This window comes from Centroberyx affinis, unplaced genomic scaffold (assembly GCF_046629955.1).
Source record: "Centroberyx affinis isolate AG114_WGS23_722 - 3 ecotype Tasmania unplaced genomic scaffold, CSIRO-AGI_Caff_v1 ptg002764l_1, whole genome shotgun sequence".
NCBI classification, from domain to species: domain Eukaryota; kingdom Metazoa; phylum Chordata; class Actinopteri; order Beryciformes; family Berycidae; genus Centroberyx; species Centroberyx affinis.
The window spans coordinates 118,508-137,123 of record NW_027280925.1 but is presented as its reverse complement, the minus strand read 5'-3'; the positions used below and the strand labels follow the sequence as shown (position 1 = coordinate 137,123).

Genomic DNA, 18,616 nt, shown 5'->3' with positions numbered 1-18,616 from the left:
AAGTCAAGAGGTAACTCTAGCCAACAACTCAAAATCGACTTCTCTTTTTTGGCGTGCAAACTTTCAGGTAGATGGGGCCTGACGGTAATTCAAACCTCCCAAAATTACACCGCCGCAGTGGACACCATCCAAATCCCGCTCAAGTAGAAATGATCTTGTGTTTTCATTGAAGCTCTGGATTTGAATGAGGGGGCTTTAAGAGGGTGCCAAGGAAACGTTGCCAGTTTTGCTTCCTAATCCCCCCGGATATTAGAGGTCCTTTACCTCTTGAACCAAAGCACTTGAGGGGAAATCTTCAAGGTTCTGTTACACCATCTTTTTCTTGAGATGCGGAGGAGTTTCTGTGGCAGTTTTTGAGGTTTGAACTTGGACGGCCCTGGAAGCTCCATCCATCAGTACTACCTGGGCAGAACAAAGGGGATTTCATTGTGGTCCAGCATCAGAATCGAACAGTGAATCACAATTTTCTGTCACTTATCACCACATCGGGGACAAGAGGACGGACAAGTATGGCTTTGTCTGCTCTGGCAGCGTCGAATCTTCAAATCGGGGGCCGCTGAACCACACATCTCATGTTGATCAGACAGAAACGTCTAGAGGATTTAGAAAGAGCAAGAGATACACTGATCCAGGGGGAATTACACAATGAAATAAAAACTGGTCGGCAGCTAAAAAACGTGTCTTGATAAGCCACAACAGGATTATAAAGACGCCTGCTGTTGATTCTAATAACAATCTCAGTGCCAACAGAAGGTAGTAATATGATTAAGACAAGCACAGCTGTGAGGGTTTTTTTTGCATATGGCAAGAAATATGAATAGATATCAGAGATTAGAAGACTAATTCACAACAGAATATCAGCAGAAGTGGTATCATCAACCACTGCAAAAAGAAAAAAAAAATTCCCCTTCAACTAATGCTGTGTCATGAGGGGAATAAGGGAGGGTCTGGCTGGGAAGGACAGTGATGGGGGAGTGCAGTTCCCAAGAGGATCACATCTCATTCCCAGGAAGGATGACAGTCTGTGAGGGAGTGCAGACAGGGCTTTTGGGAAGATGGACTCCCATTATGACAAGAAGGCTACCAGACTCTGGGACAACATTAATCCATTAATGAAGACAGACAGTGAATAAAAAAAAAAAGGTCCAGGACTGACAAGACAGAAAATAACAGATTGAAGGAAAGCACTGCACAGTCTTGTTGTGATTCCACAGCTTGAGGCAACACTAACTGAAGTATTCAATTCCTCAACAGGGTTCTTTATAAACCCTGAAAAAGTTAGAAAAAATGCTAGGAGTAAACACATGATACTTGAACTTTGACAGCAACTCAGATATTCTTTCCTACTGGCATTGTTTCACTGTAAACAAAATATAAATATGTATTTAGGAATGCTGGCAGGGGAAAAAGATGGTTCACATGTGAACAAATGCGCTGATGAATGTATTATTTTTCATATCCTTGAATTTCAATATCAATTATTGAAAAATCCTTCTCTTAAAGAGATACTGAACACATACTATGAGTCAATGGTTTGGACACACCTGATTGAATGTACTATGTTTTTTCACTATTTTAAAGCCATTTTGATCTAAAGGCTTATGCTTAAATGCTTGAAATATTGTGTTTTTTAGACAAATATAAGTAGTGAAGTTGCTGCCTATGTATGAATTTGTTTCCAAAGCCTTTGCCTTTCCTTTTCAAGGCAAAGGGCGGCTACTTTAAAGAATCTAAAATATAAGATAGTTTTGATTTGTTTAACACTTTTTTGGTCACTGCATACTTCCATTTGTGTTAGTTCATAGTTTTGATGTCTTTACTATTATTCTAAAATGTGGAAAATAGTAAAAATAAAGAAAAATGTGGTCTTGTGTGTTTGACTGGTAGTGTACTTCCAGGCAGAGCATGGTGAACTAACTGATATCTAGAGGGATACTGTAGTTTGGCCATAGTACTTAATTTCATTGAAATCAGATCAGATTTTCCTGAGCTCTCTGGGTCAGTCAGTCGTCACGTTTGCCTGCTGACCCCAAACTGCCCTTATTTGACCTGGGTCAGTGTCCAGGGAATCATACGGCAGTGACCCACAGGGGAACATTTTGGTCAACCGTGATTGCCAATCAAACCACGCCAGCACTGTTGCTTTAGGATCATCTTGTTACCAGGAAACATCTAAAGACATTTTTGACCTTTGTCTTGCTTGTTGCCTTTTGCTGGGAGCGTTCCTCATCCATGTTGCCTAAAACTGGCCAGTGAATTAATAATTAAGTGTGAGAAAGTCTTAGGAGACTGTTTATCTCTACTTTTGTAAAACGGTCCAGTCTCACACCACACTAAGAAACACACACATCTCGAGGATGGCATGATAACCCCGAAGACACATTTGCAAGATGGTTGAAATAATCGGAGGAAGCCACAACTTCAACATACTTCAAAGCAACCCAGATAACACATGCTTCTCCCTCTCTATCTCACTCTTTCTCACTCTCTCTCTCTCTCTCTCTCTCTCTCTCTCTCTCTCTCTCTCTTGTGACTCACAAGTTGACTGTCAAACAGCCAAGCAAAAGTTCAAAAGCTCTGATGGGGTCAGCGCCTTATGTAGAAGGCCCTTTGATTCCTAATATAGCCACGGAAAGGCTTCCAGGCCCGGATAGAAAGAGAAAGAGGGAGTGAAAAAAGAGATCAAATGGGATAGAGGTTTGTTTTGTTCTCTCCTCTTTGACAGTTCACGCTTCCTGGCTGATGTAGCCTGCTGTTTAATCTCGGCGGGCTCAGTGGGTCGGCCCGTGGTAGTGTGGTGAGGGAGAGAGGCACCCATTCCAGACACACATCAAACACAGCCGCAGTGTCACAGGACAAACCGATAGACATCAAGGTGAGAGGTGCGAGGGATGGAAGACGGATGAAAGGAATACTGAAGGTATTGGAAAAAGAGATAGGAGAGAGGGGTTTGAAAATATATGGTATGTGTGTCATGTGCTGATAATGATAAATATTTCAGGCCATACATTAGATCACTAATATTTGGTGCATCAAGAAAGACTATATATAGAACTAAAGCCTGCTCTTGTAATTCAACATATAAGTGCTCATAAATCAGTGTTGGTTAATGAATTTAATCATCTAGGCCTTAACCTTTGACAGCAAAGTGGACAAAAGTTCAGTCACACTGATCTTGAGGGTAAAGGTTGCATCCTAGTGTGTGACTAATAATGACTAATTAGCCAATCCTTAGTTCCATGTACTAAAGGCAGAACTTCAAGGAAATACACCACAGTGGTTGAGAAATATGTTGACATTAGCATTAATCACACTGTATACTGGTTCCACCAGTTAGAGCATTCAGTAGAAAGTGTCACTGCAAAACCACCAATTGTTTTGGCAGCTGAATCTAGGATGTGTTCAGGAACTGAAAAAAAATGCATCATTAAAATGATAACTCCCTCTTGTGAAGCAATTAAATTTTGGCACACCCATACCTAGATATGAGTTCATGAAAGGTTGGAGACAGTCTGCTGTCTTTTCCCTTCCCTCTTTAGAGATAACTGCACACTGGCAAAATTAATTCTTGAAAAGTTGGACACAGTACACTGAAAAATATTATTATCTGGGTCACGTTGTTGTAGTTTGTGTATATGTTAGAAATATAACTTTTTGCACCATGTTTTCAAAATGGGACCTATACAGTGACATCACCACAGATAGATCGGGTAGCCAATATTGTTCATTGACTTTAAGTGAAAATGCTCTACTTGACAGTCAAATTTAATTAAAATGAGCTGTAGGTGCTCATTTTCCTAGTTTGTGTACATGTCTACATCTATTTATTTTATACATTTCTTACACTTGCAATGAACATGCATACTTGAAGCTCAGTGAGCCAGTACAACATTGCGCTTGACAATTCTGATGTAATTATAATGTGATATTCTATTGGGTTCCCAAATACCAGAGGAAAAAGGCCTCATGGGATGATTTGTAATACTGATTACAAATAGCCGAGACTGCATCTGATAAATAATCACTGCATCAAGCATTGGCTGTATATTTATTGTGATCTAAAATACCCTCCCAAAAAATAACTATGCATGGAATGCAGCATGACCAGATTGGAGGGTAATTAACTGTCGGACTGGCCATTTCTCTATTTGGGTTTCTCAGAGTTTTTTGTTTTTTTTAACAGAAGCTTACAAGGGGTTCTTGTAAATCTCAGCGGAGGAATTTATGAGACGAGAGACCACCGTTGTTAATCTCTACTATTTGCACTGACCAAAAAAAAAAGTGTTTTGCGCCTTCTTCTGCCGTATTTGGTTAGAGTGCTCCCCAAGACCAACAAAGTTTCATGAGGCAGTTTAGCGGTGGTCCACAGAGTGATGGGTCTACAGCCTGGCATGAGGCCAACTGAGAGCTTATGAGAGACTTTTAGCTCCCAAAATGGGATGTTTTCGTCACGTATGAGGCAGACGTATCCCAGGATTTCCAGTTATGTAATAATCTAATTGGAGTGAAGTATTCGGCGAGGCTGAAGTTGAGCAGTATCATCGCACCGGCAGTGCAGAAAATCTCCTGAGAAACACAACATTAGCAGCGCGGCTAACCTTGACATTCATTAAGTATTTTTCCTAGACGAAACAAGATATTGGTGCTAAGGGACAGGCCTTATTAAGTTTTCCACGGCTTCATAAATCTCCCAACATGGAGCTAACCCACGTCTTGGAATGTAATAAAGGCTGACACAGTGGATCTAATGCGCTACATCTATCACGACAGCAGAGCATTTGTCAAAACTATCATGACCGGGTAGTAACACAGACGAACATGAGTCAGACCGCAAACGTTCATTTTTAAGCCTGCAATGTCATGTATAGGAAATGTAATCTCTTCCATCTGAGTGTGATCTTTATTTAGTTGAAAAGTTGTTGGAAACCGAACACAAACAACATAAGCTTAAGCAGACAGAATTCCGCAAGCTAAACCTCAGGCCCACAGAGAGAAAACCTAATTAGACCAGTCTAAATTAACTTGACAATTGTGTCTATTTACTCCGTGGCTTCCTGTCTGAGGGGTCTGCTGTGTCTATGGCTCTTTTGATCCCCCCCAAAACCTACTCCAGTAACCCATATCCTGTATCCTGTGTGTTCGCTCGGTAGCATGGTGACAGTTTCCCAGATACCAGACGGTATTGGTTTCCCTTCATCTTGTGGCACAGGCCCAACCCCAGTGTCTAATTTGCTAATGGATCCCTGCTGGAAGCCCCTCTCTCCAATGTATGGCAGTGTAATTATTTGCGCTCAAGAGAAGAAACTGGGGACTAACTATGTGAATGAATAAATCATTGTTTTGCACCCTGCTCCCGAACTCGAGGGACTGCAGCCGATTCTGCCTTTGTTTGCTTTCCACAAGGCCTGTGTGTCATTCACCCTCAGAATAGGGCAACTATAATTGGTGGCAGAAAGATTTCATAAAATGTGTAATGTAATTATGTGTGCTGTAAAAATTCATGAGACACCGACACGTTACGTGTCAGCTTTTCAGGAGGATAGGAGTAGATAACTGATTGGAGTCACAGACTTTTCTATTAGCATCTCTGAAATGACATCAGCAATGCCAGTGGCAAAATCCCTCAACCAGCAAGATAGAAGGTGATTAAAATAAAATTTGATTGAAGAGGATCTGGTTACAGGTTGAGCTGGGTAATTCATCTCGAGGCTAGGTGTTAGTAAGATAGTTGATTTTTTTCTGTTAGTTTTAAGGTGAACATTTAAATCGTACATGTTTTACTTAAGCGACTCCATGCTTGGAGTAACAAAAAACCTTGCACAGTTAACATGTTTAAGCTAGCAGCTGAAGCACTGTTAAGCTGTGTCTGTATTTTCAGACTTGACAGCGGATGATCTGGTGAAAGATGACACATTTTGTCGCAAACATTTGTATTCATCACAAAGACTATGAGAGATGTTAAATGGATCTGCCTTTCATGAAGGAGAAGTACATTTATAAGACCAAGGAAGACCCAAAAGGCAACTTCTGTTCATGTGTAGCCTACCATGCAGCTCTAAGGAATTATGACTCAAAGCTATTACAACATAAACTTGCAGAACCTGTCCTGTATGTCCGATTACTTCAAGGGCCACTAGGTCTAGTTTCAACATTTTTCCTTAAGGGATACAACGCTATAATCACTGATTACATGGTTAAATTTGTTAAAACATGAAATTGTAAGTATTTGAGACAACTTTTTGTGCTTTTAATTGAATCGGTGACACGGAGGTCATGCTGCCATTCACAAGGCTCTTTGGTTTAGTGCCTTTAGCTTGGTTTAGCTTGACAGGGAGCTTAAGCGTGCCAAAGGCTCTGGGAGGGAAAGATAAGGAAAGGCAGCATAAACCAAATAAAGCTGCTTTGCACTTCAAGTGAGACAAAGTTACAAGTATGCTTAATGCACCCGGATAAATAGAATGATTATATCTGTGTGGGACTGATGAATAATGAAAAGCGTCCTTTTGTGTCCAGTCTTTCCATTAATAGTAAAATGTGGGTATTTTATGCATTCCATATTATGCAAGAAGGCTGCCACAAAACATCTACAAAATCCTCCATTCATGCTTTGATTGAAACCAATCCCAAATACTGTGAGAGCCTTAGGTGAGAGAGCTTTATGGAAGTCTCATTAAGAGGTGAATAAATCATGACTAATCTAACAAGGCAACATTTCCAAAGCCAAGGTCCGGTGTCAGGCTGAATAAAGAGGGTGTCATCCTACTCTGGGAACTGCTGAAGTACGCCCCATGGCCACTCGTTTATTTGCTGGCCATAGACACCAGGGGTCTCAACTTTCTAATAATGGCTTTCCCTGTAAACTGTCTGTCTGGAACTTCAATTATCCCAGGAAACACTGAAAGAAGCCAGTGAGATGAATAAAAACAAAAATAACATGCAATAAAATAGGCTGTGTGGCTGGTATTTCTACTCTATTCTGTCCCATTCTTCATTGGTGTTCAAGCATTGCACTCAGATGAGAGATACTCAAGGCCTTTTACACGGTAACAGGATTCCTTGTCTGTGATAAGTCTTGCTATACCCTCCCAAATATTAGCCCAAATGGCCTTCCTCTGCTAATAGTTTGAGGGATTTTTAGAGGGCGAAATAAGCGGTCATTTTCTGAATTTAGAATTCGTAATGACTTTCCTAGTTTTGTGTTTTCTCAGTAATGTGATGTGGGGTAACAAACTGACTTAATGAGGGCAATTTTCCATGCCACATTACACAGGGCACCACAAGTTGCGACTCGATTATTACAAGATTATTCTAACTTAAATGTACCAAGACAGGAAAGCACCACAATGTTCACGTTCCGTCTCATTAGGATTCCATAATGGGGTCAGTGAAAAATTTGTTTTTATGTCCAAAAATGGACAATTACCCGACAGTTAAGATTATGTGTAGGTGTTTTTTGGGAATAAAAAAAGAATTACACAACGTGAGAAAGAAGAAACTCACAATATATTATTTCATTCCCCCAACATACCATTCAGCAATTACTAAAATATTTTTTTTAAAAGTAGGCAGCATATATACACAACACACATGGCATACACATCAACGGAGTTTAAAGCTAGAATAATTGTTTTTTGTACAGAAATAGCTTTGTTAAAACTTCAGTCAAACATTTGACAACAGTGAACTAGCTTTAAAACGTGCCCACTATAAGCAAACATGTGTTTGACATATGTCCACCATGAACACATCTTCCATCTGGCATTAACATGTGTTGCCTCAGGCCTAAATTATCTGTAATACAATCAAATTGCTTTGGTATTCAATCAATCAAGTATCTGTGCTTTGAATAAGCAACTAATCTCTTGTAGTTAAAACTACATTTCGTAAAATTCTAGTAGTGTTGACTGAGGTATAACATTTAATGCCATCAGTCAAAACATTAAAGTGAAAAATTAAAAGCTGAAGACAGAGATGGTGCTCAGAATTTGGCATGGAAACAAATTGCACTTGCTGTAACACTTCTACAAACCACTTTGTTTTGCTACTTAAAAGAGCTCACCCTCTCTATTCACACAGCATGAAATTTTTAATTTTCCAAATGGCTGCTAAATCCTAATCTACTCCTTTGCTTAGATCAGCTGATTGTGGCTGACCCACTGCAAAGTCCAAATTGAATTTGCCACAGATAAAGGAAGGAACCGGCAGTTCCACAGATGTTGACATTGCAGGACTGGTGTGTCAATGAGAGGAACAATTTGCAGGAACCATCTCACTGTGGTGCGTAACTGTGACATTGAGTTAGTACTGAAATTGATGCTTTCATGAACCCATTCTTCATTAAATGTTTTTAAGCCAATACGTAAAAGTGAAAAAGGTTCGGTATTGGAGCAGAGTAAGAATGTCCTTGCAATAAATATAATTTTAGTGCATCATACAGCATCTTTTTTTCAGTTTAATCAATCTGCACATTAAAACATTAAGACATAAAAAATTAAGGTGTTTTCCCTTGCATTTGATGTGACATTAAGTGGCAATGGTTTTATGAGGAACATAAGGAAATTGGTTTCAAGTTAAAAAGTAATATGAGTCATTCAGCAAGTCTTGCCACCCACTTTGGTGTCGCTGTGAAATGACATCAGAAAAATGTGGAGCATGTGGCGACCTAAAAAAAAAAAGTCTGTCAAGTGTGTTAATTTGCCAAAGTGAAGAACATGTACGTATTGTAAATCTTTCTCCACAAAATATCTCAGTAGTCTCTGCAATCACCACATTGAGCTTATCATCGTTATCCAAAGCAGTAGTATTCGTCTGATTCCACCCTGAGTTTCAGTGGCGATTTGCTGAAAGTATCGCCATCAATTACGTTTTTTTTTTCCACAAAACAGTCGAGGTCCGTGGGTGACGGCTGGTCTGGGAGGTCCTCTGCTAGAGTATCCAGATAGCTACCTACAGATATACCATCTAGCCCGTCGCTGTTAGCATCATTCAAACTGTTGAAGCTGCCTCGCAGTGAAGTCCCGTCCTGGCTGTCTGAGAGGCTGTACAGGCTGCCTGTCAGGCTGCCCTCTTGGCTGGCTGCACCTCCTTTGTCTTCTATCATCCAGCGGATGGACTCGATGCCCTCGTTGATTGACATAAGCTGCTGCATCAGCTTCACATCAATAGCTCGCAGATGCGCCTGTGTGTTGGAAAGAGAACACTCACATCAGGAGAGGGCATGTAAGGGTGATCAAGTGTTTAACACAGCTGGTATTTCCATTACATGACACAGTATGTTCTCATATCAAAACGTAAGTGGAATACAAGGCGTTCATAAAAACATAATGGTTCTTACTGTCATTGCTGACACACTGCATGAGAAAGCATTAGTCAATTCCCCTGTAACACTTGAAAATGAGTCTTAGCTATTTATGAACAAAAGAGATAAGCTGCTGTTTGCATTCCACTCATGGACAGCACACGATATGCTGTTTTCATTGACACTATCAAGCCTGCTTGTGGAAGAAAGAGACATAATATAAAAGTAGGCATATATGGCCCTGGAAAAGGACTTGTATCTTGTACTTCTCATGTAATGGCATAGTCAGTAAAGGGTTTCCATGGTGCTGAATGATATGCCTACTATAGACAGAATGGCCATTGATTGAACTCCCTTCCATGACAACTATGCCATTGATTGAGGATGGAAGTGGTCAGCCTATGGTGCCATTCAAAAGGATTCCCCTGCCTCTAGCTAGTGACAAACACCCAGAGAAATGTGTAAATGGACAGTAGTAACAGCCAACCGCAGTCAAAACACATTAAGCCAGATGGGGGCTGACAGGGCCGATACAATGTTCCAGACAGCTGGCTTGATAAAACAGCCTTTCTTGGGAAGTGGATTTGCAACCGGCCTCCATTTAGCTCATAATGCCGGCAGTGTGTTTGTTTTGTGAGCGTAGCCACCCGCTTTATGCACATATGCAAGCCAAGCAGATGGAGCCAAACTGGAAATTTACTCCAAATAGCCATCTCATATTAATGAGATCGAACCAATGGGTGGGTATCACAAGATGAGCTTAGCAAACACGATTAGTGCTGCATAATTTTTAGTGTACTGGGTAATGATATTGAACCTACAAGATGACATGTTTTATTATTTAGGATAATAGATAAAGCTAATAAAGGTTGGTTCCTAATATTGTTCAACACTGCCTGCGCTACTTTATTCAATAGAATTTATCCATGTTACTTTGCTTGTTTGACAGGCTACAAATTATTGTGGCGCTTATAGCAACACAGTGTTGCTATCACTATAGTGTGGCATGGGTGTGATTGTCTGGTAGTGGGCCAACCCTGACCAGGCACACCAGAGAAGAGCTGTCTGATTGGATTAGAGATTAAGCTGTAGGTTTAAGGAGTGACAGCAGCATAAAAGCCCAAGATGGCCCAAATTAGACGTCAACAATACACGGCGACAGGAGACCGATAATGGAATTACACTCCGATCTTAGGGTTTTTCCAAGATGAAAACAGTTCAATTTCAGCATAATTTTTGGTAAATTTGAGAAGTCAGCGTGAGAAATAAGATTAGCTGATCAATACAAAGGCATAGGCTGTTACATTTTCAAAAACAAAATGTGCATCTTCCAGATCTGTGACCATATCGCAGGTCTCATTCAGCCCTTACATTGATATATAAAACTAAACACAACAACACAAAGTCTCACTCTGAGGCCTGCAGTTGTCCTCAGTTGGTTAGTCGGCCACTAAACAGCCCGACTATAGTCTGCAAAACTCGGTCAACTTGGCCATCTGCTCAGGAATCCTAATACCTTTAGTGACCTTTAGACTTGAAATGGGGGTTATGCTGTGACTCTGGGTCAAATAAGGCTGCAATTTAAGTGTGCTATGTAACAATTTGTGGAATCTTTCTTAGTGTGTGTTAGAAAATAAAAACATGTAATCATGAAAAGGTAAATATACAGGCAGAATTGGTTTCCATAGCACATTTCACTGATTAATTTCAATCACAAGGGAGAGGGTTTTTCACTGAGGTGAGGATGGTTCATCAACAAAGAACTGCTGTAGTGAGCAGGTGTGAATGGCTCTCACCAACTGGGTGGTTTCACAGTACTTTCTGGAAGAATGAGGCAGGACACTTATCACTGGATTTTTACATTTAACAATCACATGTTGACACAAAGACCTGTTTTGCATTTCCTGTGCACCCAGGGCTAGGCTGCCAGTGAATGCAATACAGTAGCCATATTACAGACAGCAATAATGTCAGTTAAAACCTACCAGAAATAAAACTATACTAAATAACAATGCTAGTTAGTCTGTTTATATATTTAAGGCCTTACTTGTGTACCTTGGTTTTGTAAAGTAAAGAACAGCATTGGCATATGGACAATTGAGAGCAAGTCTCTTCACATGCAGTGACCTCCCTTCAAATTACAAGTCGGTGAACTTTTAATAGAAAGCTGAAAATGAACATAAACATGGGCGTGCGCCATTATTTCTTGGCGGTGCCCCATATGCCATATGGTTTGTAGCATACAGTGGAGGAGTTATGGCTCAGGAACCAGTGTTGGCAGCTTTTCCCTAAAACCCAGCAGCTACTGTGACCTTTTCTTAACTGCTCATTCAATTAAGTGGGATACAGAAAGAACCACTCACCATTTCTTGCTTCAAGAATAACATTTTGCTCTCCAGTCTTTTCAAGTCGGCAGAACTCGCACGGTTCTTCACGAGATGCGGTGCCGCTGACTTCTCGTGCTTGTCGTGATGTTTTCCTCCCACGAGAGAGCGAATGAGACTATCGGGGACTTTGCGACCCAACTTTGTCTCAATATCCTTAAAATCAGGCACGACGTTGTCCTCGTCCATGGCAGAGGTAAATGCCGGGGAAATTATATGTTTTCACTGTGTGATTTGGAGCAGGCAGTACAGCAAATTACGGGGCTCCGACCTCGGAAATGCTCCCAATGACTTGCTGGGGACGACGGACGGAGACGAGAACTAGTTGTATCCAGGACGAGCAGTTTCAAAGTAACCGAGCAAAGAAGCCAAGTCGGTGGGAAAAGGTTGTGCCAAACACGCTCTACTCACAACTTCAAGTATTCAGTCAGTCCACGGCAACAATGTCAGGTAAAGACACTTGAAATGACCAGGTCCACTACAGCGCTATAGTGGTTCAGTTAAAGCTCCCATTGAAGCGTCTGGCCAGTAGATGGGACAGACAGTTTAATGACAACGTGCTTTGCTTAGACCCTCCCAAGCGGAGCTTCCCCTGAAACCAGACACCAGACAGGTGAGGTGGGACAAAAGTTGTTTCCCCTAAGCCAGGAAAAACATTTTGGAGGAGATACAAACTTTGGCACAACACCGGGACATCAGAGTCCCCCCCCGGCCAAATATCCTCCATAGAAATTAATATAAAGGACTAAGTATGTAAACCATAAACCATATGGGGCGCGGCCAATGAAGGCCATATACGGAGACTGACATCTGAGTAAATTTATAAGTAATATATCCTGACAGGCTTTTTCAAAATGTAATTAGGCTAAATGTATATATGCATAATGTATCCTGGGATAAGCACATATATTTTAAAACATCAGCAAATATTTTAAATAAATAGTGTATCCTGGGATATATACACTCCTCGATAATATATCCTAGGGAAAATATATTTCTGTAAAGACATGGTGAACATACATGAAAATGTCCTTTTTTCTTTTAAATATTGACATACATTTCCGCCAAATGTATGTAGCTTCCATATATGTCAATACATAACATGCTGTTAAAATGTATGTAAATGTATTTTTGCGCCTGGGTTTTGTCACATCAAGATAATACTTCGATATCAATGCGCAACATCTGTGCGTAAAAGCCGAATAAACCACTGCGTGTGCGCATGAGTTTGAGAAAAAAGTTCCAGATCCATTAATCATTTGACATGCATCCAGACCCAGCAGCATTTTGGCAAATGTATACATGTAAAAACATAACAGGCCATTAACTCATTTAAATAAAATGTGTTTATTTATAAGGCGGTATTGTGTGAGTACAGAGTTCAGTGAGGTCACAGGACTGCAGCCTCCTGAGTATTCCGGACGTCTGCAGCTTCGTTTCTTCTGAGTCACCATGGATGGATTTCCCCTGATTTAATCTTCATCTTCATTTATAAACAATTAAACAGTTCAGGTCATGACAAATCAATTTATCTAAACGCATAATATAAAAAAAAGCATATTACTAACTTTTCATTCACTCAACAAGTGCAGCTTTCCACAAGGAATGGGGAAGAGTTTCAGAGATTGAACTATTGCACCCCCTTGTGGGTAACACAGCTCCAATCTGCTGGAAGGGGGACAGTTAAATACCGTATATTTACAGTATAAGCGTTTGTATGCTTAGTTTGGGAATGTTAGCTGTTACATGGACAGTATATTTGTATTTTGTCACTATTTTATTGCTTCACTTCTGTTTTTTCTGACTGTGCAATTAAACTAAACTAAACTAAAGACAGTAAAAACACAGAAAGAGTGTGATATAAAACATATGGCAGGATTGCTAGATTGTAAGATTAAGATTTTAATTATTTTCGCATTTATTACCTCATTTCAAATAATTCTGTCACTTTGAACTGTGTTTACAAATTTACATAACATCTTGAATCCCTGTCAGAATGTCTACATTTCTTACATCAAGGCACTGTGGAATTATAGCAATACAAGAACATTAAACTAAAAGGCACAATATACTGTATAATTGTCTGCAAGACTGGATGCAATGCAACATTGGTGACACCAAAAGCCCAATTTCAAATGGTTGAACATGAATTTCTGTTAAAGGCCCAACTACAGCGCCACCTGTGGCACCAATATGGCCCCAACACCCACCTTTGTTCATGTTAATTTTATTGGATTGAAGACACATTCCATTTATAAATTGCCTGACAGGTGAGATATGGAAATTGCAGAGAGATTATCTTCCATCGTAAAGATGCACCCTTAAAGAATGTAAATACCTTTACCCATGATTGATTTACCCGGATGTTGGAACGCACGAGAACAAACATGAGAATAAAATGTACCTTGAGTCATAGTGGGATATGAATGCTGCAAAAAGATTATTTTCTATCAGCACCTTGTACCGTTCAAGAACTTATGTGCGTATGTTCTTTATTGATATACAAATGAAACCCCCAGATTCAGGCTTTAACAAACTGCATAGCTGCGTGTCAGTACAAAAGTAAGGAAAGAGAAGAGGCGCGTAGCCGAGGCTGATGCTTGAACGCTGATCCTAGACTACAGATTGGCTTTTGTCATCGTCGTAACGCTGGTACTGATCTCCGAGCAGAGGCTGGCGGCCCTCCATCTTGTAAGACTTGGCACGCACGGCACATGTGGTGGCAGCAAAAATGACCGCAACAATCACAAGGGCAGCGACAATTGTGATGGTGATGATCTCAGTCACAGTCAAAGCTTGGCCTAGAACGGTAGAAGTCGATGATTATTATCCTATCATCTGGACTTATTCAAAGACAGTGACGGAATATAATGAGACTGAGAAGTAATCCGAAATTCATACCTGGCCATACAGCCTCATAAGAGTAGCCAAGGTTCTCCGGGGCAGTCACAAACATCTCAGCGTTAGTGACAGGAGGCCAGAAAGGCACCATGTTGTAGCCCCTGTTGTGACCAATGGGGGCATTTTCTTCGGGGTACACAACTGAATCTGTAAAGCATTGGGAACTTTAACTTAGCCTGCCACCAAACAATAGCTTACCATGCCAACAATACAGCATCAGCTAAAAAACAGTGCTTTACCATGCAATAACCTTGCTATAATTGACCTCATTCAGTGTATATTTGGTGAAAATCTATTAGGAACGCAAATACATTGACCAAGTACGACTTGGAAAATATAAAGAACAAGTGGTTTTGAAAGTCAGATTTGGTGGCTGAAATACCTGGACTGTGTCTCCTCAGCCACTCGTCAAAGATGGCGTCAGTGTAGGTGTGGAGCAGGACGAAGATGGGGTCGTTAGGGGAGAGGTGAGTCTGTCCCCCCGTCCCATTCAGGAACAGATGGGCCAGGTTGTGGAGGCTCCTCACCACGGGGTCATAGTTCCCCTGGGGGGCGCTGTACCCTGCCGACACAATATGAGTGTGTATTAAATGTGTGTGAGAGAGACATAAAATAAATTCAGCGCACATATACAGTACATGAACAAACACACACACACCTTCAATGGTGTTCCTGAAGCTTTCGGAGGAGGTGGAGTAGTAGGGCGGCGTGTCAAAAGTGTTAACCTGCAGGCAGTCAGCCACGTCCTGGGGCTCAGGGAGACGCTGGACCATCGGCCTGTTGACGTTTCCCGCTGGGTTCCTCCTGATAGCAGACGTCTCAGTGCCTGGGAGGAGACAGTGGAAGAAATCCAAATATAATTGGATAAGGGTTTATAGCGCAGTTTGTCTTCAGTTGAAGAGCAAAATAATACAAATGTTAAATCCAGTATCTGAAGACTTTCTGAGGAAGATGGATGTGGATATGCCTGACAGACAGACTTTTCCTACACACCAGTCACAAAGATAAGCACTTTGCCATGCAAAAACATTTGCCATTTGCAGATTGGAATTTTAGTTATCCAAACATTTCAGAAAAGCTCTGGAGGCAGAAATAATCGTATTGGTTGAGTTGAACCTTGATGGGCAGAGCCAAAGGACCATGGTTTTCTGAGCACAAGTTAGCTAACTGGCAACCTTGAAATCCAAAGAGGGAATAAAAAAATAGAAATGGCAATGACTTCTCTTTTTTCATTCATTTGTGACCATGGCACTAATGATTTTGGAAGGTGGGTTACCTAGATAGCTAGGCTAGTATGACTAGTTTGAACTTGAAAGGTCAGCTAGGCTAACTAGTTAAGATAGATAACTTGGCTAGATTTATTTATTTTTTGTCAGTATCAAGAGTGCTAGGCTTCGTATTATTAGCTTCCTCCTCTCTTACCCCTTGCCTTTTTCACTGGGCTTTAGTCTGATTTTACTTAGCCATAAAAACTGTGGTCCTTTGGCTCCACCCATTTAGGTTGGACTCAACCAGTGAGATTAGCCTATTTCTTCCTCAGAGCAGCTTTGCCTGCGAGAAATGTCCATATGACTAAAAGTCCAACCTGCTTCTCATTTATTGTGGTGTGTTTAGTGGGAGAGTAAGGGCTGTGGATGAATTTGTTCTATTTTTCTGCCTCACATTTATGTCAGGTGTTGGGATGCCTGGTCTTTGAAATTCCATGGAGGATTGCTGTAAAATCAGTGAAGGGGAGTGATAGCCACTGTAGGGCACGATAGTCTTACTGTTGCATATGGTTCCCAGAGTGTCATAGTCGTCTACATTCTCACAGATGACCCTCCACTGGGAGAAGATTGAGTTGGAGCTCAGGCTGTTCATGTCAAAGCTGCTCCTGGCTCCCATCAGGTCGTCTGTACAGATGTCACATGTGCTTCCACCGATGGCAAAGTTCCAGTAGGGCAGGGCAAAGGATGGCTCTTGCAGCATGTCCTGGTTGTTTAAAATAAAGTGACAGTTACAGTAAATCACTCTTTGTGAATGTGAATGCTCCTTAAGGCTAGAATCCAGAGAACCAAGGTTTTAACCTGTGATTTAAGCAAACAACACTTTCTGGAGGTGCTGACATTGTGGAATGTTTCTACACATAAATGGGCTTTATTTCATAGCGCTGCTGTGAGTAAGAAAATGTATCCCTATCCCCAACAACCACCCTAGGTAATGTCACAGTCTCCATAAAGTCTAATGTATGAAATGTAGTCATAATGTATGAAATCCAGTGACTACTGTCATATTTGTATTTTCACTTTAAAGTCAATGTCAACAGTAGATTGATTAATTCACCATGCATGAATAGATTCAAAATAAATGGCATTTATTTGTTACAACAATATTTTTTGGGATTATAATTATTTTAATTGCAGTTGACAATATGCCAGCAATAAGAGAAACAAATGGCCAACAGGCGCTCTGGTGTGCATGATTAAATCTAAGCTCAGACCAAAGCTTAAAATCACATTTTGTGCAGTGCTCGCTTATTATTGCATGAAATTGTATGGTCAATTATGATTTCCCAGCCAATACAGCTGTAGGGCAGAGCATTAAACACAACAAACAAGCCGTCGAAACCACCAGTGGCTTGACAAAGCATTATTTACGCCCCCCCCCCCCCCCCCCCCCCCCCGACACACACACACACACTTATCTCCATGTAACTTAAATCAGTTTGACACTACTTACAATGATGTATACTATGAATTTATGTCAGAAAGATTTGTCATCCTAAAAAGGTGAGTAAACCTGAACAACACAGTGGGCCACTTCTCAGTACCTCAAAATAGTCTATCTCACCTGCATGTCTCGCTCCAGCTGCAGCAGGTGGAACCTGTGCCAGGTGACAAAGCCGGGCCCTTCGTGTGAGAAGTCCACTCCCCCGAAACTCGCCTGCCCCGCACCCAGGAAAGTCTTGCTGACCGAGTAATAGTGGGACCACACGAAGTAATTGTAGATGGTGATGTTTTCGAATTGCATGGTGTTTCCGTCGGGCCCGAAGATCTCCGGATAGCGCCGCGTAGCGATCACCAGGTCCGGGTGCACCGTGCGCTTGGCTTGATCCAGCGCGTTCACGAACGCCCTCTTCTCATCCGCGCTGAGCAGCATCACGTTTCTCCTTACTGGGGGATTGCCGGAGAAAAATGGGATTAACGTAACCAGTCATGCGTTAATGAGGGCTGAGTTTTAATGACAGGGGAAAAAAAAAACATACAGGCATATGCCAATTAAACTATAATTACGCATAACCGGCTGTTTTATTGCCATGTCCTTGAGCCAATTGATCACTTTTGACAGCCATTGTTGATCTATTCATGCTCCAATCACACTCATTAAAAATAAAATAACGTAAGAGAACGCGCACTTACCAACGGCGACCTGCTGGTCACAGTTAACCCCAGTCCATCCGTGTCTGCAACGACCGCAGTTATAGCCGCTGAAGTTTCCATTGCACTGGCAGGTGCGATTGAAGAAACGGACAGGCCATCTTTCCCGATCATCCCGTCCGTCGTGGGGATACTGAGGGCCGTGCGGGCGGGCATCCACCGATACGGACACGCACTGTCCGCGTCCCGAGCTCGAGCCACACTGGTCGTTGTCCAGGCCGAACGGTGACGGACAGCACTCCCCGCTCCTCAGTCTCTCCGGTGCCACGCACTCCCTCGGGAACTGAGCGCTCACGGCCGCCGCGCCCAGCAGCACCAAAAAGCCGCACTTCCACATATCCAAAAAGTTGCCAAATTTACGCACGCCTGCCACTGATTTAGAGTCAACTCTGTCTACTGTGCCACCTCCAAAATGGTATCTCTCCTGCAACTGTGCACTCAAGCAAGCCCTTTTCCAAAATGAAAATCACATCACTTCAACACATCAGCAATTAGGCTACTTTCTCTTTCAAGTCAGTGGATAGAAAACTTCCCTTCCCATGCGCCCGGGCCCCTGGTTCTAATTGCCCCACACCACTGAACCCTCGACCTTAAATACCGGATTAGCGCATGACTAC

The 18,616-nt window shown here is 41.6% G+C and overlaps 2 protein-coding genes across 2 annotated transcripts; both read right to left on the bottom strand.

Annotated features, from left to right (window-relative positions):
- Positions 1 to 7,501: 7,501 nt before the first annotated feature.
- LOC139657847 (leucine rich adaptor protein 1-like) lies at positions 7,502 to 12,215 on the bottom strand. The gene is made up of 2 exons (XM_071535791.1): positions 11,662 to 12,215; positions 7,502 to 9,178 (listed from the first exon to the last, which is right to left on the bottom strand). The coding sequence occupies exons 1-2, from the start codon at positions 11,869 to 11,871 to the stop codon at positions 8,786 to 8,788; spliced, it is 603 nt and encodes a 200-aa protein (XP_071391892.1). The 5' UTR covers positions 11,872 to 12,215; the 3' UTR covers positions 7,502 to 8,785.
- A 1,457-nt stretch (positions 12,216 to 13,672) lies between these two features.
- On the bottom strand, positions 13,673 to 18,336 carry LOC139657838 (5,6-dihydroxyindole-2-carboxylic acid oxidase-like). Its single transcript, XM_071535774.1, has 7 exons — positions 17,982 to 18,336; positions 17,413 to 17,735; positions 16,350 to 16,554; positions 15,242 to 15,409; positions 14,966 to 15,145; positions 14,584 to 14,730; positions 13,673 to 14,483 (listed from the first exon to the last, which is right to left on the bottom strand). Exons 1-7 carry the CDS (start codon positions 18,334 to 18,336, stop codon positions 14,296 to 14,298), a joined length of 1,566 nt encoding a protein of 521 aa, XP_071391875.1. The 3' UTR covers positions 13,673 to 14,295.
- Positions 18,337 to 18,616: the final 280 nt, after the last annotated feature.